The 25,801-nt window shown below is 41.0% G+C and overlaps 2 protein-coding genes across 2 annotated transcripts in view; one reads left to right on the forward strand and one right to left on the reverse strand.

Moving 5' to 3' along the window:
• TMEM163 (transmembrane protein 163) overlaps nt 1-25,801 on the forward strand; it is a 254,984-nt gene that overhangs the window by 153,670 nt on the left and 75,513 nt on the right. Inside the window, exon 4 of the mRNA XM_039229928.1 lies at nt 789-880. Within this exon, the coding sequence (XP_039085859.1) occupies nt 789-880 (92 nt within the window). The remainder of the gene's footprint in view (nt 1-788; nt 881-25,801) is intronic.
• LOC120230368 (sorting nexin-16-like) lies at nt 190-14,919 on the reverse strand. The gene is given in 3 exon segments (XM_039229927.1): nt 190-221; nt 13,444-14,160; nt 14,163-14,919. Coding segments are annotated over 2 exon segments (1,029 nt in total). The 5' UTR covers nt 14,788-14,919; the 3' UTR covers nt 190-221; nt 13,444-13,756.

Raw genomic sequence — 25,801 nt, forward strand, 5'->3', positions numbered from 1 at the left:
CTCATCTAGAGAGCTCCAGCATCCTCTGATGTAGCTTTAGGGCTTCCTGTACCTGAGGGCCTGTGTCCCTGTTCCCAAACCCACTTCTTCTCTTGGATGTGAGAACTTCAGGTTTGGGAGGTTGTAGATTGTTTTCAGAATCTTTTGAAAAGTATGGACAGTCTCTCCAAAAAAACAAACCACACACACACACACACACACACACACACACACACACACCCCTCCCCTTTACCTCCTTTATTCTGTCTCTGTCCCTCACATGTTCACTCATTCATTCAAACAAGAGCATTGATTTTGTTTACATTTCTGAAGTGTCAGCAGATTTCTCAGAACCCTTGGGGTTATCTCACCCTTGAACCTTACCCTCACTCTCACTCTCACCCTTGAACCTTATATAGAGCAATCCCATTGGGAACCGGAAACCGAATCCTTATCCTGAGTCTTTTACTTGTGCTGTACATTATTTTGTCTGCCGGGGGATATAGGTCAGAAGAGTCCACCTCTCCCCATATCTTCCATGATCTCCAGAGCGCTAGGAACCAGGGCCGTGGGAGCAGCGAGAGGTCTGCCGAGAAGCCATGGCAATGCCACCAGGCTCCCGTGTCGGGTGGCCTCAGCTCCACATTCCCAGGACCCACCATGAGGATGATGAGTAGCCTGTATCATAATGAAGTGAAGCCTCTTTGCTCTGAGATCACTGGCTCAGATTCCAAGCCTTTGTGCCTTGTGTCTTCACAGTCATGCCTTATTAACGCTGGGAAACGCTAATGCCGTGTTTCTTCTCCTAGTTTGATGCCATCCTCGATGTCCTGTCATCGGCGATTGTCCTGTGGCGTTACAGCAATGCTGCCGCGGTGCACTCTGCGCATAGGGAATACATGTAAGTGGACTTTGATCTTGTCCGGGCTGAGAAGCCTTGCAGAGGTAGGCCACGTAATTGGGCTGTCGGCATAACTCCCCTTGCAGGCTCGGTCCCAGGCATGAGACTGAGGACCCAAATTGCCTTTGGGAGTGCCTGCTGTGATATCACCTGTATGACAGGCACCTTCTGGGATGGTCATAGAGATGGGATGTCCTTTTATAATTCTCCCTGTCCCCTGCTCTTGAGTCTGGAGTGAATGTTTGTATGCTCATTTGTCTGTCCTTTTGTCCATCTATCCATCAATCTATCCGTGCTTCAATCCATCCATTCTTCTTTCTCTATGTGTTTTTGGAATCTTTTTTCTCTTGAATTTTCATGCATTTTTTCCCTTTATAACTAAGATGAGTTTTCCACTGTAACTTATGGGAGTCATCTTGAGGGTATTCTAAATTACCCTACGTGTCTTCCATTCTTCTATTAGAGGGTGTGGCTTCTCTCACTCTCTACATCCTGTGGGGGATGGGTTTTGTCTTTGAGGAATTTGAGTTTGTGACCATAAAACATGCCTTCTCCAACTTCCATCTCTTTATTCCATTTTTAATCTCCAGTGTGATAGCACAGGTTCTGGAGTTAGATTTCTTAGCTTTGAATCTTAGCTTACCACTTGCTAGCTCTGTGACCATAGGAAGCTGCTAACTCCTCTATGCCTTGTTTCCTCATCTAGAAAAGCAGGAAAGCAAAAATACCTCCCTCATAGAGGTTTTTTATATGTATATAATATATGTATAATATAGTGTAATATATGTTATATATATTAATTTAGAACAGTATGTATATGTGTGTGTATGTATCTATGTATGTATATAAAACTTAGAGCAGTGTTTGGCATGTAGTTGAAGAAACCTTAGCTGCCATCTTTATTATTAAGGAATTATTAAGGGGCCTCCCCTGAGACTGAGCCACCACTGGTCATTAAGGGAAGAGTTTTATCCCACCTCTGTTGGTTTTGAACAATTTAAAACAAACGAGTAAGTGTTATCCGCGTAGTGGTTTGTGTGGCGCCCAGACAGAAGGTATTCTTAATGAGGCTGCTGTGTCATATTTAAATGTATAAATGTTGAGATACAAATGTTAGGTGCTAGGGGACTCTGGTCATAATATATCTGGTGTTGTATATGCCAAATGGAACACTTTTGAAAGACGACGCTATAGCTGATTTACAAATGAGAACAAATTTTATTTCATTGTTGACTTTAGGTAGAGCACAGAAACGTCTTTTAAGTATTACATATTTAAATGTGCATTAGCTCTTTTAACAAACATGAAGTATCGAATCTGTGATACCACAGATGATATTGTTCTGGATAAGATAAAATTTTTGAGTCAATTTATGGTTGAAGAAACTAAGAGAACAATCATAGTAAATTGATTTTGCAAAATTTCAAATTATGGTACCAGAATGATCAAAGTTGAAATAACAGTGGTTCAACCAAAGGAGCGGCTAATTCAACAACCCAAGTGGTTATGGGCTACTATTTGAGGAATACTGTGAGAACAATCCAGAAACATGCTCACATTTTAAGAGCTAGTCCTGTTTCTCTCCAAGGATGATATGTTCTTTGGTTCTATAGTTCTACCATTCAGTACAGTAGCTGCTGGTGGCTATTCTGGTACTTGGGTAGAGCTGATCCGAACTAAGCGGTGTTGTAAAATACATACTGCATTCCAAAGACTTAGAGTAAAAAAGACTGTAAACCTTTTATTAATAATTTAAAAAATGTTGATTACGTGTTGATACAAAAATAGGTTGGATATGGTGCTCCTGGCTGGCCAAGTCGGTAGAGCATCCGACTCTTGATCTCAGGGTTATGAGTTCAGGCTCCATATTGGGTGTAGAGGTTATGTAAAAGTTAAAATCCTTTTTTTTTTTTTTTAAAGACTATTTTGGTTATATTGTATTAAACTATTATAATTAATTTTACTTCTGTTTCTTTTTTCTAATGTGGCTTTAAAATTTTTTAAATTATTTATGTGGTTTATATTATACTTCTTTGGGGTCTTGCCCTCAAAAGAGAAAACTCTTCCCTCTCTGTCTTTTCTTTAGAAATAATAATCCAGAATTTGATTTGCGATTCCAGAAGGAATTGAGTTCAGTGTTTCTCAATTTCTCTCTTCTAATTTGCTGTTTTAAATCTGATTTCCTTTATGCTGAAAGGAATTTCTTACATATTAGCCACAAGTCTACAAATGATTGTAGCTTTTCCATGGAGTCGGGATCTCTTTGAGCATTTGCCAAGTGGCCTGGAGTTTTTCCAAGATGAAAAGCCTGATGATAGGAAATGTCGTTTGGTTTTCAGTGATCACAAAACAGGTACCATTAAAAGAATGTATTTCTCTAATGATACACCAAAGGCAGAAACTCAGAGTAGTTGCTTTGATAATTCCCAGATGATAGTTAATGCGATGATGCTGGTGAATTCATTTGGAGATTCTTAAATGTAGGGATTAAAACAACATCCCACAATCCTTTGTATTGTTGGCTTTAGTTTAAAATTTTAATCTCTGCCTCATCCCCTGTAAATTAAAAATTCATGGAATCACTGCCAACTGAGAAACTGATGTTTGCATATTAATGGGCATGAATGAAGTATGAGAGGTATAGCTAGCAAAACCATTGGGTGTCCGTTAGTTGCTGGAGAATAATAAACGGGGAAATACCCAACTGGTCCTTAGTTAATTCCTCTAATTTGTCCTACTTTGACTCTAAGCTTCAAAGGGAATCTTGTGCTTGGAATTGCCAGTATGAGGAGGAGTGGGATCGTTGTCAGCCTGGACACCTGGGGCTGTGTGTGCTGGCTGGGTGCGACAGGGCCCTTGATGCCCACAGGAAGAGAGGATGCCTTCAGTATCCCCATAGGGTGTAGCTTCAGTGGTTTCGCTTCGCAGTTTTTTTTTTTTTTTAATTGTGGTAAAAAACATTACAACTGGATTTACCATCGTAAACGTTTTACGGGTATGATTCAGTAGTAGTAAATATATTCATTTTATGGTTGTGAGCTCCTTCATCATGCAAAACCAAAACTTCATACTTAGACACAGCTACCCTTGTCCCTCTCCCTCAGCCCTTTGCAACCACAATTCTATTTTGTTTCTATGCATTTGATTACTATAGGTACCTCAGATAAGTACAGTCATACGCTATGTGTTCTGTGACTGGCTTCTTTCACTTAGCATAATGGCCATGGCAAGATTAACAAATGGCCCGTAGGGTTGAGAAATCTTGCTTAGGTAGACAGTCATAGGTGTGGGACCCTGATCGGAGAGTGAGATGCTCAAATCCAGCATTTTACAGGTGGTTCACGTGTTGGTGTGAATTTAGGCTGGGCGTCGGTGGCTGAGGTTGGGTGAGAACAAAGGTTGGGGACATGTGTCCCACCAGGTATTGGCCCAATGCTCCATCTGGGATTGAAGCAATGGTTGCGGAGTTGGGGAGCAGATGAAGACAGTGAAGTGGGTGTTGTTGCCGCCAACCACTAAAGGAGAGGGACCAGGGGGTTGGGGTTAAGGGCATCCTGGCTGGTTTAGCCTGAGGTTAGTTGGTCCGAGGGTTGTGGGTTATCATTAAACTGGTTTAACCTGAGGCTGTCTGGGAGCTTTGAGGGGGGAAAAGCTAGAGGATTGGTTTGGAATCCACCATGAGGCAGATGGACTGCAAGAATGTGGGTGAGAGAGAACATACTGCCTCTGCCTCCACGGTCAGAAAGGCAACTTCCTCAGGGAGCAACCAGGTTTTTCTTAGGCCAACAAGTGAGAGTGAGAGTCGGAAAAGAGTCTGAGGATGTGCAGAGTGAGATAGGAGGAATGAACATGTTTTGGGGAGGGAAGGGTGCAGGGCTACATAGAGAGACATAGAGGGGCGTGGCTAGAAGCGTGGGGTGGTGATGGCTGTCCTGGTGACAGTAGATGGCTCTGAGGCCACTAAAAGAATGAAGCAGTATGTGTACGTGTACATTGTGATGTCCAAGTGTCATTAAGTGAAGAAAGCATAGAGCAAAATAGCATTTAGGGTCTCTTCTCATTTGTTTTAACAAAAGAGGTTTGCATCCACACACACTGTTGAGGCATATAATAAATCTCTACAAGGATACAAAGGAGACTGGCAGCAAGATCGCCTCAGGGAGGGGGAATGTGGCCGTTCAACATTCGCTTTGTGGCTACATTTTTAACTTTATTCTAGTTAATTGAACCATAAATAGTCACGTGTGGCTGGTGGCTACTGTGTTGGACAGTACCGCTTTAGGTAGTCTGATCATTTTTAATCCATTTTTTAATTTTATTAAAATTTTTTAAAGTTTTTAAATTTTTTGAGAGAGTGAGAGAGCGAGGGAGTGAGTGATCACGTGCAAGCTGGGAAGGGACAGAGAGAGGGAGAGAGCATAATCCCAAGCATGCTCTTCACTGTCAGCACAGAGCCCCATGTGGGGCTCGAACTCATGAAGGTCATGACCTGAGCCGATATCAAGAGTCAGATGCTTAACCGACTGAGCCACACTCAGGCACCCCTAACCCATTAAAATAATTTTTTTTTATGTTTTATTTATTTCTAGGAGAGAGAGAGAGAGACAGCGTGAGCAGGGGAGGGTCAGAGAGAGAGGGAGTCACAGACTCTGAAACAGACTCCAGGCTCTGAGCTGGCAGTCAGCACAGAGCCCGACGCGGGGCTCGAACCCACGAACCGTGAGATCATGACCTAAGCGAAAGTTGGATGCTTAACCGACTAAGCCACCCAGGCGCCTCCCCATTTTTTAAAAACAAAGTTGTTACTAAATCAAAGTCCAGGGGACTTGGAAATGAGAGAAAGATACTGAGGGGAGGAAGGAGGTGCTGGAGGAGGAGGGTTTGGAGAAATCAGTGTAGGAGGAACCTGGCAAGGCCAAGTGACACAGGGCATTTCATGCCCCTCTCAGCCATTGTCAGCCTCGTGTGCCATGTAAGGCTATAGGAAGTACAGCTTCCCACTGCCCTCAGCTGTGGAGGGCCATCAGGATGCTTGCCACGGAAGGTACAGCTTGCCGCTCATTGGGGCCTCTGACATTTTGCATGATTTCAGCACAGGTGGGAGCCCCGTGGATGCTCCCCAGTCCCAGCTGTCTCCTTGGGCCATCCGTCAGCCCACTGGGATGGAGAGGTGGAGGCACTTGGGAGACTGTTCACCTTTACAGGCTTGAAATTCTGCAGCACTGAGGGAAAAACCCAACCCGGGAGGCTGTTCACTTGTTCCACATGAACCTCCAAATGGCACGACGCTCAGCAGCATATTGGAACGCAAATTTGAGAGCTCTGGGGGAGATATTCTTAGAGAGGCATAAATCCTGGTGTGTCTCCTCATGCGAAATAAATGGGGCACACTGGTTCTCACCCATGCAGGGTCCTTGCTCTGTATTTTTCTTCACCCCAGTTTGCTGAGCCAAATGCCTTGGCCTGAAAAGTACCAGTGGACAGGATAGCTTTTGATGACTGGTTTCAGCAACATTCTTGTTGCTTTTGGAAACAGCTCCGGAAATTAAAACAGAAAGGTAACTGATTCAGTCAAGAAAAGGCATACCGGTAATTTGCTTTTGGTGTCTGATCTAAGAGGACTGCAAAGGCCAGGGGTTATACCTGGAGCATAGTGAAATAGTACCGTGCTTCCCCCTCTTCTCACGGGGCATTCGGTCTGACCCTAAATCAGGGGCTCTGGGATAGTGAATCATCTTTCCTCCACATTTTTCTAGTGCTCTTAGCATTGTAGAGCTCTTGAGTGTGTTTTAACTCAAGAGCAGAACCTGCACTGGAAGAATAAATAATTTCAGAGTCCCTCAGTATCTGATGAGAGACAGTATAGAAGGTAGAGAGCCTTGATAGCAGGACCTGAGCTCACATGTCTTAACCTGTTTGGATTTAGCCTTGCCTGAAGGCAAAGAGAGTTGTCTTCCACCGTCATGGGAAGTTCATACGAAACCAGCTATGACACAGGCATGATTTTAATGGGTTGTGGTGCTGTGGGCAGGATGTGTTAGAGAAAGGAGTGTAGGCTTCTTTGGTCCGTGGTATGGGTAGAAATGTATCCCCCAAAAGATACTGAAATCCTAATCCCCACTACTACAGAATATGACCTTTTGGGAAATAAAATAGGGTCTTTGCAGATACAGTTAAGTCAGATGAGGTCCTAATCCAATTTGGGGAGTCCGTATAGGAAGAGAAGAGACACGGAGACACAAACGCACAGGACAGCAGGGGTAGTGTTGAGTCCTGTATCTACAAGCCACGGAACTCCAACGATTGTTGGCAAATGCCAGTAGCTCAAGGAGACAAGGAAGGATTCTGCCCTTCAGGTTTCACTGGGAGTGTGAGTCCACCACCAAAACCTTGATTTTGAACTTCCAGCTTCCAGAACTGTGAGAGAGTAAATTTCTCTTATTTAAGCCCCTCAATTTGCAGTGCTTGGTTATAGCAGCTACCAGAAAACCGCCGCTGTCCCTGAGAAGAGCCTTCCATCAGACCTGCACTCTGCTCTGTGACATTGAGTGACTCACAAATTTTTCCAAACCCCAGTTTCCTTCTCTGTGAAAGAGGTGGGCCCTGACAGCTACCAAATGGCGTTTTGGTGAAGATAAAACACGATACTGAATGTGACATCAGTATCTCAAAAACTGTTAGATCGCTTATTTTCCATCCCTGGAGTTTTGAAAATGTTTTTTCGCTAGTCATACTGGGGTTGTTTGAAATTAGACTGTTTGAATTTGCTTTGAACAATGTGGAATAAAGGACTTTGCAAGGAAAAAAAACCCCCAAAAACCCTGACACATGCTCTGGCATATTGAGAAAGTTGCTTTTGACCTAGGTACATGGGGTAATAGTGTAATGAGGTGGTAAAGGATTATTATTGTTTGATTTCCTGATTTCATTTCTTCAACCCACCCCTATAAGAAATCTCATCTGTGTGGGGCAAGACCAAGTAATATATGATTCTTGTAAAAAGTTAAGGTAATTCGTACAAGTACAAAGAGCACAGCAATTGTTAGAGGCCCTTCCAGGGAGAATCACAGCTAAAGTTTTGATGTGTATTGTGTTTGTGTGCATGCATATGCATGGTTACACATACATCTTTTTTTTTCTTCCTACATAAATAGAGATAATCTATATATACCCTTCTGCAAACTGGTTTTTCTCTACTTACCACCATGTTTTGGACATTTTCCCATCTTTGGATAAATAGAGGTATGTTATTTTTTGAAAGCTATGCAATATTCTGTGCATGGATTTAACATATTTTGTTAAGTAATTTTCTACTGAGGATGTAGGCTGTTTCCAGCTTCTTGGGGCCAGAAGCAACCTGAAATAACCGTCCTTACACATTCGTATTGTAATGCTTGACTTTTTATTTCTTGAGGATAAATTACTACAAGTCTGGGTCAAAGAATATGCTAACCTACAGTTCTGGTGCCCAGTGTGAAACTGTGCTCCACGTAGGTCGTACTGATTTACATTCGCACCAGTGTGGGTGAGGTTGTCTGTTGACTCATCTTTACCAGTACTAAGTGTTATCATTCTTTTTGATCTGAGCTATTTGTCCAGGTGGGAAATCAAATTCTCCACATTAAGGTGCATGTGTTTAGTTATCAGGCTGAGCATATTCTCAGATGTTTTTTTGGTATTTGTATTTCTTTTGGTAACTGGGTTGCCAGAATTTCAGATGGGAATGAGAATCCTTTTGTTTCCTTTTTGAACCATTTCCCAGACTCAGGCTACAGAACTTAGGTGACTAAGAAAGTACAACTTAATAACTGGCCAGATCTTTTCTGCCTTGCCCCCCTACCCCCACCATATTCCTTTTTTGTAGTGCCATGATTTTTTTTCTTTCACAGATCAAATTACCTGTATTAATGTATGTATTGGTACATTTGTTGACTGTTGCCCTCAGAAGATTTTAAGCTCACAAGGACAAGGGTAATCCTTAAGTGTCTTAATTTTTGTATTCCCATGTCACCTGGCATTTACTAGGTGCTCATTTAAAGAGTTGCAGAATGAAAGGTTGAGTCATGGAAGCCCTTCATCTTAGGTAAAGTTGCAGTAACTTTCATTAAGATGATAAGTATTTATTGAACATCTCTTGTGTGTCGGGTATTCGGGTATCATGCTGGGCTCTGTGTTAGGTAGACACATTATTTGACACCTGGTAGAGAAGGGAAATAGTGTTTCTGAAGGCTCATGTTTGGTAATGGATACAACTGGGGTTTGAACCTACATCCAGCTTCCTCTGAAATTTCCTCATGATCATTTGTGTGTCTTTGTTTTACTAGTTTTTCATTCCAGCTTCTCCTCCCACCCCGCCCCCCAACCCGTCCTCCTAGAAATGCCCCCGCCCTTTTTTTTTTAATTTCTGAGAGAGAGAGAGAGAGGGAGAGAGAGGGGGGCAGCATGAGCAGGGGAGGGTCAGAGAGAGAGGGAGACATAGAATCAGAAGCAGGCTCCAGGTTCTGAGCTAGCTGTCAGCACAGAGCCCTACGTGGGGCTTGAACCCACGAACTGTGAGATCATGACCTGAGCCAAAGTCGGACGCTTAGCTGACTGAGCCACTCAGGTGCCCCTAGAAATGCCCTTTCTTAGCAATTTGCTGCAACCCAGATTTAATTGGAGAGAGAAGAAGAGTGGTATGGATCCAGATGAATTGAGAGCTATACAAAGATAGGACTGAAAATGCAGTCCTGGGCTTGGGTTCTAACTCTGGAAGGTGGGGAAATGGGTGGCTGCTGGCTAAACACAGATCAACTGCAAGAGCAGTCAAGGGGCAGGATGCCATGCCCAGGAGCAGCTGTCACGTCTCAGTCCCTTGGCAAATGGCTGCCGTGACAAGCAAGCCCCACGGCCCTCCTGTGTCTCCAAGGCCTTGCAAATGAATTTCATTTATTTTGGCTGCAGCCTGGACTTCTTGCGTGCTCTTTGAAGCGTTGCTTGTTTCAGGCCAAGCTTGGCAGCTGGGTAGGGCCTGCTGGATCCTGGGCCGAGGGCTCTGTGGCTTTGCTCTCAAGGAACAGGAACACATCTTTGTCCATGGCTGTGGCCTCCCCTTTGGCACCCACTGAATGGAACAAGGCATTTGTTGAGTGGAGAGGTTTCTGTCCCCAAGGACATCAGGGCCCAACACTGTGCATGGGTCCCTTCACCTTGAGGATGGTCACCGTTTGGAAACGTGGGCCTGGAAGTTCCCGGATTTGTCATTCCTCCACCTTCTGCTCTGCTCCCCGTGCTTTGTGGTGAGCAGATTTAATTCAGGAACCTTCCTTGAAGTGGGGAGGTTTAAGATAGACCAGTGAGAACCGGGTCTTTCTCTTTTTGTGACCACTCTTGGCAGCAGAAGTTTTCAGCAGGCTCTTTGCCTTCTCTGCGTGGTCCTGTTTTCAGAGGACAGGTCTGTGGGCTTGGTTTCTCCACAGTCATCTTTGAAGTTTCAGGGTCAGAGTTTTTCATGGCACGTTTCTTCTCCCTTTGGTCTCCTGAGCTCTTCCTCTGTGTTAGCTGTTAAACATGGAAATTCAGTTTAACTGTGTGTAGTATTTGCCATTGACTTACTGACGAACACCAACTATTGGTGCTGGTTATGGCTTGATGGCTACTTTCTTCTTTATTACATCATGCGTTTTCTGAAAAAGATTTTATAAGGTACATATGCTATTTTAGTAATCCTATCAGAGATACTTTTTCCTTTTGGAGGAATAAAAAAAGCAAGCCAGTCTGGGAACAAGGAATAAAACTCTCACTCATTTCCTCTATGTTTATACTGCCGTCCTATGATTATCCTACTGGGCACTATTGTACTCAACATGAACACCACCGGGTGCTTTAACATATGATTACTTGTCTTCTGAAGAGACCTACAACAGTGTCTGCAGCCTTCCTTAGGCAGGGATGGCTATGAAATTGCACCAAACAGAATTTTGGTAATTTTTTTTCCTCCCCATCTCCTGCCTTTCTCTAAACGGTTGCACCCTTTGAATTTTCAGTCAGCCTGGGTTTTACCAGCATCTCCCTGTATTCACCCTACTCATGTCACTAAGTAGAAGGCATCTAGAGGAGTATTTGAGTTGTTTGTTTGTCTACCTCATAAAATTGTTTTGAGAAATAAATGAGATAATACAGGTAAGTTGCCTGGCACTGTGTTTGACAAATATTAGGTATCTTATAAATGGGGGTTATTTTTAACAGCTGGTTTTCCAGGAAAAACAGAGATTAAGTATGTTTTTCTTGTAAATGTCTATTTATTTTGAGAGAGAGAGAAAGAGAGCGAGCGAGTGAGCAGGGAAGGAGAGAAAGAACCTTAAGCAGGCTCTATGCTCAGCATAGAGCCTGTTGTGGCACTTGATCTCATGACCTTCGGATCATGATCTGAGCCAAAACCAAGAGTCAGACATTCAATTGACTGAGCAACCCAGGTGCCCCAAGCATGTTTTTATTTTATTTTATTTTATTTTTTCTGCTTGAATTATGTTCAGTTTTTTAATTAATATTGGTTACATTTGAAGTGCACTGCACCTATTCACAAAGACTTAAAGTTATCAGTAATATGAAGTATAAACTTAAAAAAAATCATAAACTCCTTCCACGTCTGTGGGATGCAGCAGTTAAGTATAATTAAATTTACAATATTTGTAAGGGGTAGAGAGAACATTGAAATTGAAGGGGAAAATAGTATTCAACATCTAAACAACATAGCTACTGCTGTACTGAAAAAATAATTTATTAAATGAATATAATACTGGGAATAAAATGCATCACAAAAGTAAACAAAAGTAAATTCTAAATATAAATAGTGGCTATCAACAAGGGTTTTTCTTTACTCATCCAAACTTTACATACAATGTTCTTAAAGGCCAGATTTTGAAAACGTATGGTTCACTTTAAAATAGACATGTATATAGCACTAAAACGTCTAAAATGCAAAGATCATTTTGTTTTATTAGACTAAAAATATTAATTTAAATGATTGTTCTTTTTAAGCCTTTATAGGCCTAGAATATTTTGAAATGAATAGATAGCTTATTATATTCTATCTCCCAAGATAGTAAACACATTTCTAATATACCTTGTGGAAAATATTCTGACACAAAACATACCTGTACGTTTTAACAAAGGCTTTTTAAAATTTTTGGTACTTTGGTAAGAAGCAGACTCCTTTTTAGATCAAAAGTTGACAATTGCCAATTGATCTCTTAGTCTACTTAAGTAGAATTTTAAACATTTTGGTATGTACATCAAGACACTGATAAACTTTTAGATATTGAGGAAAACAAAATTGGAGATGGTTATTCTTTTTCCCCAGTAAGTTTCTGTCAGCTTTTAGAAAGCACATGCAGTTCAAAAAACCGACTGGAATTTCAGAATGATCACAGTGCTTATTAACAGCAATATGCAAAGCAGTGGAAATAGAAAATAAATGAGTTAACTTCATCTTATAAAAACAAAACAAGGCACTTTCAACAACTATAAGCAAATCAGAAATGAACACTTTTTCATAAAGCTGACTCACAGACCCTAGCAGACTGGTATATAAAAGTGAAATAGTGAAGGCACTACATAATTTATTCCTAACTCTACTTACTAAAGAAATTCACCAATTAAACTTGGCACAAAAGAGTTTAATTATAATAAAGTGCATCACTTGGCTAAATATATTAAAAGGAAAATCAGCTTTAATACATTATATAGCAACATATTCACATATACAGAGATAAAAATGCAATCCCAGGAGTCAACATAGTTAGGAACTTTATAGTATATATGGCTTTTTATTTTGTGTTTCTTTGTAGAACTCCCTATTTGCTTAGAATCAATATTTTCAAAAGAGTATATGTTGATTAGCAAAAAGAGGTAGTATTCTGAAAGAGGCAAACTCACCGATGCTACAGGTAGTGATTTAAGATGATGATTATGTGGAAAATCAGTACAACATATTATAATAAACTAGGACACTTACAATATTCTGATACTGAGTTACTTTTTATTTTTTTAATGTGTTATTTATTTCTAGGAGAGAGAGAGAGAGACAGCGTGAGCAGGGGAGGGTCAGAGAGAGAGGGGGTCACAGACTGAAATAGGCTCCAGGCTCTGAGCCGGCAGTCAGCACAGAGCCCGACGCGGGGCTCGAACCCACGAATCACGAGATCATGACCTAAGCGAAAGTCGGACGCTTAACCGACTAAGCCACCCAGGCGCCCCGTGAGTTACTTTTTAAAATCAAGGCTATTTTATCACTTTAGTTATGTTATTATATGTTACTATAGCTCTTTCAAATAGTTTTCCTTTGGTATTAGAAAGTTTTCTTCTTTTTAAATAGCAATAACATTGCAACAGGCAATTTTTATTTAAAGATGGTAAATATGTCAACATTTAAAACTTAATTCATCTTTACCACTGATTTAAACCACTAATGAAAATATATCATGTCAGAGATACAAAGAAGTATATATCAATCAGATAGCAACATGCATTTAATGTCCATTTAACTGATATAATTGGCAAGTATAACACACACACACACACACGCACAAGTTTGGAGCAGTATATTGGCAAAACGCCAAAATAATTTATGCACATTATTTAAGGATTTAGTTATGATAACAGAATTCTAACTAGATTTTTTTTAGTCTATTAAATACAAAGGTTGGATAAAAGACAGTTTAAAGCAGCAATGAATACATTTCCTATCCCAATAACTTAAAAAAACTTCTCTTTATGTAAACTTTATACACGTGCAATCTTAGTTTTCTATAAATGCTTCAGTCTTTTTTATTTTTAACTATCATTCGATTCTATATTTGCTGAAACATACAAATGTAAGTAACTGCTCGTTGTGTATCAGTCGTCTTCTGCATTGTATGCCACTTCTGCTACTTCTCTGTCTGATACAGAATTTTCAGGTTCACTACAACTTAAGCAGGGCTTATCATCAGCTCTAGATTCTTCATGTACAACATCTCTATCAACCTCAAGTGCAGAGGACTCCACCTTTGGGGCATGTCTGCCTTCTGTTCCTGACATGTGCAGAGAATCTTCAGGTTCTAAAGACAATGTTCTAATTCTGTTCTCTAGAGTATCTATATGAAGTTGCTTCTCACTGAGGAGTTTCTTCAGTGATTCCACTTCTTTTTGTTTTTCAAGTAGTTCTTTTTGAAAACGGCAGTTTGTCTCTTCTAAAGTTTCACAGAAGGCCCTGCTTTCTTCTAGGCTATCAAATGGACCTGGTGGATCATCCAGACAAATTCTCTCACTGCAAGGCAGTTAGCAATGTCCTTGTGAGCCACTAAATTTTGAAGAAACGCTTGTAATCCTAATTGTCTATCTTCTAAAAAGTCGGCATTGTAGTTATCTTTGAACCAGCGTTTTGGTGGAAGTGCTAATCGAAAGCCTGGAAACATCTCTTTTAATTTATCATTAAGCCTAGAAAAGTCAGTGTATCTTCTAAAAACTACCCAGCTTTCTTCTGGGGTTTTCTTTACTAGTATTTTATATACGGTAAATTTACCTCTTTCTTCCATCACCTCATAACCCAGTATAGTAGGTGTAGAAGGTCTATCTTCCAAAGGTGCTATTTCAGGATTTTGTTCTTCACTTTCTCTTGGTCTAGTGGAATACTCAATGGAAGAATCTGCACCTGTAAATTTGGTCCTAATGAGGGGGCTGCTACAGACAGATGAAGTACTTTCCATTTGGTCAGGTACACTTGTCTGTTTAAAATTACCCATATTTGAGTCCTCTAACTGGCCTTTGGAAGAGTTTGAGCTTGTTGAGATACTCCCAAAAGAAGAACTTCTTTGGCTTCTGTTGGTTGTAAAACTGGAAGCAGAGCTCCCTATGGGCATGGGAACTGGGACATAAGGAGTTGCCATCTTCTTTTAGCCTTTGCAAGAAACCTATACACTGATGAGTCCAAACAGTTAGAGAAAAACTAATATGAAATCCATTATTTTCTTCTTAGGAATTCACTACCTCAGCCCCCTCCGCGATCCCGTAGAGTGTGCTTCCCTGTGACGGTTAAATCCGACCCTCGCCCCAAGCATGTTTTTAAAAAATAATGTTATTAAAATATAATTCACACAGCATGCAGCTCATGCATTTAAAGTGTACAAGTCAGTGGTTTTAATACATTCATAGCATTATGCATCTGTCACCACAGTTTGATCAAAACATTTTCATTGCCATGAAAAGAGGCCCCACTCCTTTTAGCTTCCCCTACTCCTTCCAACTTGCCTTCCCCTCTGCCTCCTAGTCCTAGGAAATCACTGATCTGTTGATCTGTATAGTTTAGCCCAATCCTGACCTTTCGTATAAGTGGATTCATACATGATGTGATCTTTGTGGCTCTACATATTTTCTTCCTTTCTTTAGGCTTTCATTTGGCATAATGTTTCTAGCCTTCCTCCACATTGTACATGTATCAGTATTTTCTTTCTTTTTATTGCTGTATCATATTCCATTATATGGATGTCCCACATTTGGTTTATCCATTCATCAGTTGATGGACACTTAGGTTGTTTCATTTTGGGCTATTATGAATAATGCTGCTATAAACATTTGTGTACAAGTGTTTGTATGGAAATAATGTTCTTATTTCTTCTGGCTTTGTACCTAGGAGTACAAATTGCTGGCTCTGTGATAACTATAATTGACATTTGAAGAGTTTTCAAACTTTTCCAAAGTAGCTGCACCATTTTAAGTTGCCGTCAGCAGTGTACAAGGGTTCCAATTTCTCCACCTTCTCCTCAGCACCTGTTATTGTCTGCTTCTTTGATTCTAGCCATCCTGGTGGGTATGAGTAGTGTCTTACTGTGGTTTTCCTTTATACTTGGAGGTTCTTATGCATTTGAAAAGCCACTATACTTTTCCCTTGTTTGTTTCTTCCTCTTGATCCCCATAGACTCTCTAGAAGCTATGTTACCCCTGCTAGTAAAGTAGTTCGTCTAGAGGAAGCATCCTTCAAGTGCCCCATCACCCCATTGATAATGTTCTTCTGGCCTCCTTGAGGCTCTGCAGAGTCTGCTTTATGGCCTTATAGGCTGAGGTTTCGTTTTAATGGCACAAAGACAGGGGACTCAGATTAATTAGGCTTATAGAACTGATGTATAAAAACAGGATGCCAGTTTATTAGTGGATGCATACTATGGCCCTCATAAGAATCTTGTCTGGGTATCCATGTGGTTTTCTTAATTTTCCTCCCTGGTGAGAGAAATACTATCAGCATTTGCTAGCAATGGAAGATTTCTTTTCTTTTCGTTTCTTTTCATTTCTTTTCATTTTTTTCCCTTTTCCTTTTCCCTTTTTTTATTGCTTATTTTCAGAGCGCCTGTAGGCCCTAAACATAGAGCTGTGGGTTTTATGGTCTGGTAAGGAGCCAAGTGGTTTTTGTAGAATTCTTGTTCTGATGATAGGTTTTGATCTAGATGTTAAACTTTTAGACCAGTCTTAACTACTCATTTTCTTGCTATGCTTTGGAAACGGTGCTAAGTACTTTCTCTGATTTGTCTCATTTAATCATCAGAACAATCCTATGAGATATAGGTGTCACTACCCTAATTTTATAGATGAGGAAGTGGATACAGAGAGGTGCAGTGACTTGCCCAGAGTTGTAGAGCTGGGATTAATGCTGGTGATTTGCGTCAACCCCTGTGGGACCCCAAAGCCTGGTGTTGCCTTCATTTCATGGTGGTACTGTGTTAGTCCTGCTCAGGTGAGAAGCCCCAAGGATTCACTGTGTGCTGATGACAGGTGTGACCGTGGTCTCAGAAGTAAGAAGACTCAGGGGAATACAGCTGTGAACAGCTCCAAACTTTCGCCCCAACTTGAGATGCAAAAAAAAAAAAAAAAAAAAAAATCCATTTTAAGTCAATTTCTGCTAAACATGGTGTTACTATCCTTTGCTTTCATTTCCTTATCTTTTAGGTTAAGATTAAGACTACTGTCTTAACTGCCTAGGGGGAGGTAGCAGGAAAAGAACCAAAAGAGAACATGTTTTGAAGAATTGAAAAGGATGTGTGTGTCTGTGTGTACACACATACATATATCTGTGGTATATAGTAGGTAAATATTAAATTTTGTGTATAAAAGTCATATATATTAAATACAATTAAATTAAAAACTTAAATTCTTAAAAAAAAAAACCTTTATTTTATTGTAATAAAAACTCCGACTGTAATATCCACCCTGAGGGAATGCTTGAGTGTACCTATACAACATTGTTACTATGGGCACAGTGTGGTCCAGCTGATCTCTCAAACTTGCTCATCTTGTACGACTGAAAACTTACGCCTGTTCATAGGGTGGCTGCCTGTTTATTCCTTCCTGTTAACTCAGACTATTCAACACAGGCCACCAGAGGGGAAATACCCCAGGAGGACTTGAGTGTTGGGCAGGGAGGTTGTTCTGAGCTTTAAATGGGAGGGTTAAACGCCTGCTCTTTGTCGCTTTCCTAGGCGACAGCGAGGCTGTGTGGAGTTGTCGTGTGTTTCTATTTGCTGTTGTCTTTGTTGCTGAAAAGTAATTGTTTAGTGTGAGGCTTAGCACCCAATAGAATTTGTTCCTTGGCATTTTCAGCCAAGAAATCTCTGCCTTTTCCTACGCATGTGTTTTCAGTGAGAAAACCTGTGCAAAAGACAGGTCAGTGGTGTGGGAAGTACCCTAAAAACAAGCAGTACACTGAGCTTACCTGCTCTTAAAGCTCAGATTCTCCCTCTCTCCCAAGATGACTAAGGTGGAGATCATGGGAACACTAGGTCATCATAGGTGCAATTCTTCCAGAATATTAAGGCATGTGCTGGCATGTGAAATTGAATATCCCTAAAAAATAGCAGCAATATGGAGCTCCCGGGTGGCTTCGTTGGTTGAGCATCCGACTTGATTTCAGCTCAGGCCATTATCTCACAGTTCATGGGTCCGAGCCCCGCATCAAGATCTGCACTGACACTGATGAGCCTGCTTGGGATTCCCTCTCTCTCTACCCCTCTTCAGTGCATGTGTTCTTGATTTCTCTCTTTTTCTGTCTCTAAAAATAAATAAATGAATAAATGTTAAAAGAATAGCGATATGAAGAATTGTTTGAGAAGTCCTTTCTGAGAGAACAGATGGAAGTTTGAAAAAATGACATATTTAGGCCCCTGTATCTCGATACCTTCTTTTACTCCTGTTTTGAGCAAGCTGTTTTGCTGGCTCCAGTTAAGACCAACCTGCCTAAAAGGGAGAGAGGCAAACCATGAGAGACTCTTGAATGCTGACAAAAACTGAGGACTGATGGATGTGGGAGGGAGGGGGGGATGGGCATAGAGGAGGACACTTATGGGGATGAGCACTGAGTGTTATGTGGAAACTAATTTGACAATNTAGAGGAGGACACTTATGGGGATGAGCACTGAGTGTTATGTGGAAACTAATTTGACAATAAACTATTTGTAAAAAAAAAAAAAAAAAAAAAAAAAAAAAAAAAGACCAACCTGCCTAGATACCTGCTCTTCCTCAGGGTTCATTTGCCCATTTGGATTGACAACTCAAGAAAGGTGGTCACAGAGAAACTTCCTTTCCTGCCTTTCCCAAGCAGGATTCACGGTTAAATATATCTTGATGGACTTGCCTGAAATAACCATCTAAACTTCATCCTTATTTTGAATTCTCCAGGTAATCTGCATTTCTGAGTGGGGAATGATGATCTAGGCCTCCAGTGTGTGGTCAGATAGGTGCTCTGTCATGGTGGTATGCATTTTGTTTCATATGTGAGAAGGTGAAATGTATTTTGAAAAAGTCCGGTTGTACCGATCAGATTCCTATCAGGAGATGCGTTATCAAACACCCAACAATGAGTTACAGAGCCCACGGTGTGCCAAGTACTTCCTGAGGCCCCAGGAAATAAGAAACCCTCTGGCTCCTGCTCTCCTGGGCCTGAAAGGACAAGATGGACGATAATGTAATTGCAGAGACAAGTGAGAGCTGTGAAGAGAATCTTCCAGGCCGATGTAACCGAGATTGTGGGGAGGGGTCCTCTGAAGTGGGGATGGTGGGAAGGAGCCTGGAGAAAAGTCATCCCTGGGCAGACTGGTTGGTGCAAACAAAGGCTTGAGGGTGGGAACCAGGTTGTTGTGTCTGGAGGGATGAAAAAATAGGTTCCGTAGCTGGACCCCATTAGTGAAGGGCCACAGAGAGCTGATGTTTTGAGGCAGCCGGGACTCGGGGACCCTCAGGGGGGATTTTGATTATATGAGCAGTGGGAAGCCATGGGCAAGTCATTAAGCCGGAGGTGAAGTGATCTGATTATGTAATTAATGTCAGGGAGCTCAGGTGGTTGGTCACAAGGGAATTCTGCCATTCTTGTTAATATAGGAGGCCCTATGTCATTTCTTTAAAAATGAAAATATTTTTATTCATGTCACTGACTGTGATTGCGGTGCGTATTTGTGGAACAATACATTTAAAATAACAAAATTTAAAGTGGACGTTTTCTTTATTTCATAGCCTCATCGTTTCCTCCCTCCCCTATGAAAGTCAATCACAATGAATGGTTTGGTGTGTGTGCTTCCAGAATATTTTGTGTGTAAATAAAACATAGTACACACCTATATACTTTATCCACACACATGTATAAATGTAAATAACAATAGGATTGTCTTTGTTGACAGTGTTTTTGGAACCTGTTTTTTTTCCTCCTAATACAAAACCAAGGACATTTAAAAATCTGCTAGTATTTCTCACTCATTCTTTGTAATAACTTCATGGAGTTCTGCTGCTGGCTGTAGCATAATTTATTTTGCAGTGTTGTATTAGGAGATCTGAGTTGTTTCAGCTTTGGCTATTTTAAGCTGTGCTGCTGTTACCGCTTCTGCCTGAATCTACTCATGCCTCTTTGTGTGTTTCTCTATTCCCTGTGTTTGAAACATGGGGTACTTTCTTCTGTAATAAGAGAAAACTAAACTGTGAGTTTAACAGGCCTGTAGTGCCTCCTAGTCCAATCTGTATTCCGAATGAGGATGAAAGCTGCTCTGTTGGCAAGAGTGTGCCTTACACGGCAGACCTGTCGGTCCCCAAGTATGGTGGGGTTGTTGTTTGCCACTGACCTGTAATCTTGGTTGTTCACGGGATGGGTGGTCACTGTGATTGGAACTGCTGCCCGCCACAAAGTCACAGGGGAATGAGGAACACACGCGGGGAACAGTAAGCTCACCTCCTTTACATGCACGTCAAGCCAGCATATTCCCCAAGCGCCTGTCACTGTGTGGGCTCAGCTGCAGGTCTGCATGAGATTGCTTTCTCGAATAGCATGAGTAACTAAAGCCCAGAACAGGCTTACAAACAATAGACTATGCAAAGCTGGGTCTGCCCTTTGCATAATTAACTTGCGATTCCGCATTTCCAGCAGTGTGATTGTTGGAGGCAGTGGCAAGCATGGTTGGGACCAAATACACATTTCCTTATTATTGAATCGACGCTTTGCAAATATCACATCTTATTAAAAGCAAAGGAGCTGTGGGAGGAGGGTTTGTCTGCTGAAGGGTTTGGGAGACAGAAATGACTTTAGAGTTATTTTCTGCATGTGTTGTTACGCCCGATCTCTGTGGCAGTCCAGGAAGCCTGGCCTTATTGAAATGTTTGGGGAGGAATTGCATGGCGCTTGAGACTTGCTGTGTGTTGTTTGGACCTGAGGCTCAGGTCTTCCTCACCTTACTGTGGTCAGTCTCTGTCCACTGTCTCTTTCCACCTGTTCCAGGCAGGGGAAGTGAGCATCTCATGAGAAACTCTTTGGGGATACGTTCAGCATATTAGCCAACATATGTATCCCCCACTTATGAAAGGGGGATTTTTGGGGCGCCTGGGTGGCTTAGTCGGTTAAGTGTCCGACTTTCGCTTAGGTCATGATCTCGCGGTTCGTGGGTTCGGGCCCCGCGTCGGGCTCTGTGCTGACTGCCAGCTCAGAGCCTGGAGCCTGTTTCAGTCTGTGACTCCCTCTCTCTCTGACCCTCCCCTGCTCACGCTGTCTCTCTCTCTCTCCTAAAAATAAATAAAAACACTAAAAAAAAAATTAAAAAAATAAATAAATAAACATTTGAAAAACCCACAGTGATGGAATGTTGATGGTATAGTGTAAGGAACTGAAATGGGAGACTTTCGAAGGTCAGTGTTCTGACATTAGCTCTNTCTGTGACTCCCTCTCTCTCTGACCCTCCCCTGCTCACGCTCTCTCTCTCTCTCCTAGAAATAAATTAAAAAAATTTAAAAAAAAAGGGGGTGGATTTTGATGGCAAAGCAGAACAAATGTAAATGTCCTTACCCCCTGTTCTGCATCAAACCAGATTGTGATAGAAGCTGATAAAAGTTGTTGGAGTTCAGGCCAGAAAGAGTCCAGGCATAGTTGAGGAAATATAGAAAAGTATGTAAATCAGTTTCTCTTTGCATTTTAAGCTTTCTAATATTTGATTGACTAATTTCAAAGGAAGTGTGTGTGTGTGTGTGTGTGTGTGTGTGTGTGTAAAATTTTATTGTGGGAGAAAATCTATTTGCACATTAGCTGCTTTCCAGAAATAATTACTTTGATTTATTCTGCTCCCCACCCATCGCAGTGGGGGGCCCAGGTTATTAGATTTAGTTCCAAAGATGGCATATGTTACTGAGTTTAACACCTTAAACTAGTAATTCGGGGCTTTTTTCCGAAGGCATAAAAGTGATTTGGGTAGATTTATTGAGGAAGACGTTTGGGGATTTCACTGGGCCCATTACATGTTGGGAAGTCCATGTTTTTTCTCCTAACTGCCTCTTTAAAGAGCAAAGTCAGAGGGTGTCCATGGTGAAGTTTTTCCTTAGATGTCTAAAGAAATGCGAACTTTTGCAGGATGAACTTGAAAGGGGAAGGTGGCTGCCCCTCCTCTGGCCCCCTACAAATTTCTTACTTTCGGTTTGGGACTCAAATGAGGATATGGAGCTTTCTAACCTGCATAATTAAAATTTTCCCATGAAGTCCTGGACTAGTCTCTAGATTGAATGTGGTCTTGGGGCCCTAGGGCACTCCGTTTCCCCTGCCCTCTGTAGAAATCTTCCCTGTTGGGGCACCTCGGTGGCTCAGTCTGTTAAGTATCTGTTCTGAACTCGGTCTCGGGTCATGATCTCACATTTCATGAGTTAGAGTGCCATGTCGGGCTCCACACCGACAATGTGGAGCCTACTTGGGATTATCTCTCTTCCCCTCCATTGCTCGTGCCCTCTTTATCTCTCAAAATAAATAAATAAACTTAAAAAAAGAAAGAAAAAGAAAAACTCTCCCTGTTGCATTGTTGTTACAACCTGGGTGGTGGCCGATCAGCCCTAGGTTGGAAAGCCATAACTTTGTTTTTTATGATTTTTGAAAGCCAAGTAGGAAAAAAATCTGAGTAACAGTTAATGATTTTACATTAATACATATTCATTGTTTGAAAATTTTTGTAATGTTTATTTCTGAGAAGAGAGAGACAGAGTGTGAGCAGCAAGGGGCAGAGAGAGACGGAGACACAGAATCTGAAGTAGGCTCCAGGTTCTGGCCTGTCAGCACAGAGCCAGATGTAGGGCTTGAACTCACCAACCACAAGTTCATGATCTGAGCTGAAATCGGATGCTTAACTGCAGGTTTAAGTGCATTTTTACAAAACTGAGTTAAAATTAAGTGTTTTGTTGTACATCCTACTTTTTCCCTTACTAACTTCCTAGAGTATGCCCATTTCTCTGTCATTAAAATATCTTGACAGACTTCATTTTAAGTAAGTGTCTGTTAATATTGCATCTTCTGGATGTGCCATTATTAACCATTCTCCTTTCATTAAACACTTGTTCAGTTTTTCTTCATTATAACACAACAGTGAAGAACCTTGTATGGTCTTGCATGTGTCTAATTACTGTTTAGGAAGAAAATCCCTTGAGATGGGATTGCTAGTCAGAGGTGTAATCCATATTATTAAATTGTCCTCTGAGAAGTTTATGACAATTTATGTTCCAACTAATAAGTGGCTCTTTTCATTAAAAATTTGTTTGAAGTAAGAGGCAAAGGGATGTACATTACAGCTCTGTTACTTTTTTTCTTTAAATGACCCTAGAGACCTCAGTCCAAATTGATTGTGTCTGACTAATCAAAATTTCTGGAAAAGTTGTGCTAAGCTAGGACTGTAGTTCACCTAACTGTAACTTAATTTCTCTGTCTTGCTCATGAGAATGTTATGACAAACTTTTGACAGATGGCTTCATAAAATCAAAATGTACAAGCCAAGGCAATATCCTGGTTTACTAGGCCAGTAAAGCCATCTATAAAGGAAACCAAGTTGGGCCAGTGTGATTTATTCTTGGTGAACCTTGATTAGTTGGATGAAATCTTTTCATTTTGGAATGTTTGTAATCTAATAAATCTGTTGAATTAAGTCATCAAGAGTTTGAAGTCAAGCTCTTATTAATCTTTAATTTCTAAGATCTATTTAAAAATATTGAAACCTGTTTCTAGACTTTAAGGATTGTTTCTTTCTCGCCCTGATTCTTTTTCAAAGACTCCTGACAGATTCTCCACAATGACACTGAATGATCTTTTGTATTTGGATTAATGGATTTTGGGACCTGGATCTTGTTAGAGACCAGGGGTTTCTACGCACGTCTCCCCTATTCCATTTCTGTGTCCTCTTAAGCAATTTTATTTTCTGTGCCTTGCCTGGATGGAAGGCTGGGAGAAAGAAATGAAGAGAAAGTGGTGCTTTTTTGGCTTTTCTTTGTCTTCTAACATGGACCATTTTTCTTGAATGGTAGCCTACCTGAGAATTTTGCTCTGAATGGCACTTGAAAAGGTTTTCTGTTTTTGCCTTAAATATCAAAAAGATGTTTTTCAAAGCTCAGCCTATTTTGGACCTATGTCCTACAGAGACTTTTGCACTAGTCTTTTGATTGTGACTTTGACTAAGTTGACTATTTTCTTAAATCTCACTTCATCTGAGTTCCCCACGCTGTCCTGATGATTTATTTATGATCATCCTTTCTTTCAGTCTTGACATTTTCCAAGCTGGTGTTCATAGTTTGAACTGGGACTAGAATGAGTCCTGAGGTTAGGAGAGGTAACAGTGGTAACCTTGGACACTGGAGGAGCAGGAACAGGAAGGCCTCTCAGATGGTGGTCTCACTGCCACCTACTTCTCTGGAAATTATAGAGTCCTTATACTCTAAAAACTTCCTTTCATACATGGTCCTCCCCTTCACCCCCCAGCCTCAAGCTATACTAGAGTAGGATTTGGGACTCTGGGACTTTTTTTTGGCAATATCCTTTGCAAGTGTTAAGAATTTGTTGTGTGTCTCTCTGGAGCATTCTCTGTGATTTCTCTGAAGTCTTTCTGAAGCTTCTTGACAAGCTTTTGAAAGTTCTTTCCCCTTCCTTTTTTCCTCCCTCCTCCTTCCCTCCCTCCTTGTCTATCTCTGTCTTTCTGTGTAGTGCATGTATATATATACACAGACACAGTTGCTCACACACATATAAACATGCACACGTATATGTAGACACACATATGCACATGCATACATGCCAGTATAGAGATTTGTGGAGGAGCCAGGGGAATTGAGAATGAGGGAACAGAAATGGGGTGATGATGAATTAATTACCAAGAAGGTGAGATTTTTTTCCTAGTTATCGCCAATACAGACAGTGCCCGACTTATGATCTTTGGACTTTATAATGGCGGGAAAGGAATCCTCATTCAGTAGAAACCATACTTTGAATTGTGAATTTGGACCTTTTCCTGGGCTAGCAATATGTACTACGATGCTCTCTCATGATGCTGGGCAGTGGGTTTCCAGTCAACCATGTGATCACAAGAACAAACCACCGATACAGTCAAAAGCACCCTGTACTAATATAGCAGTTCTGGCTTTCACATTCAGTACATTATTCAGTAAGTTACATGTATAGCCTTTAGTAAGTTACCTGAGCTAGTCAACATGTTACTGTAAAATGGGCTTTACATTACATGATCTTGGCCAACTGTAGGCTAGTGTTAAGTGTTCTGAGCATTCTTAAACTAGGCAATGATGTTCAATAGGCTAGATGTATTCAATGCATTTTCCACTTAAGAAATTTTCAACTTCTAATGTGTTAACATGACATAACCCCATTGTAAGTCAAGGAAGATCTGTAGTCATGTCTGAAAAATAGTCCATGATTGGAAAGGAGATGAGGAACACAGGAAGTAGACTTACTGGAGTTAGTTACTTGCTAGAAAACTCGTTATTTGCTGCTGCTTACCACTATGAGACAGCAGGGTGCTGTGGGCATACTGGTAGAAACAGATTAAATATCCCATCATCCAAGGTCTAAGCCCTGACTCCTGAACTAGGTCTGTGTCTACCAGTATGCCCATGGCACCTTGCTGTCTCATAGTGGTATTTTATATAAGCTTTTATTATTAGCTTTCCCAGTGAAAATTTGATTGGGGTTGCTAAAAGACAGGGCACGGAAGATGAGTCTTAACCATGTCCTTCTTAAAATAAATAGTAATGGCCCAATTAGGACAAAGCCTGACATAGAATTTTAGAAACGGTAACATTTAGAATTGATTTCCTAAAGGACCTAACAGCTCACTGTATTGCTGGAGTGTTTTCAGTGCCATGTGTACAGTAATGTTCACTCTGGTTTTAGATACAGCAATTTTATTAACTGCATAAGGGCTCATGTCAGGCAGTCGATTTGTCTAGCATAGTCGTACAGTAGATCTTAATTAAGCTCCTCTCTGAGAGATGGTTGACATGGCTAGTTTACTTAAAATATTTTACAAAGCGGATGGTTTTATGAAATTCTGTCGTTAGGCTAAATGATCCCTGTAGTGTTCCTTTTTCTTTGATTAAACCACAGAAAAATGCCTTTCTTTCTCCTTACTGACA

The sequence above is a fragment of the Hyaena hyaena genome, unplaced genomic scaffold, assembly GCF_003009895.1.
Source record: "Hyaena hyaena isolate Hyena2069 unplaced genomic scaffold, ASM300989v1 scaffold_41, whole genome shotgun sequence".
Classification (NCBI taxonomy): Eukaryota; Metazoa; Chordata; class Mammalia; order Carnivora; family Hyaenidae; genus Hyaena; species Hyaena hyaena.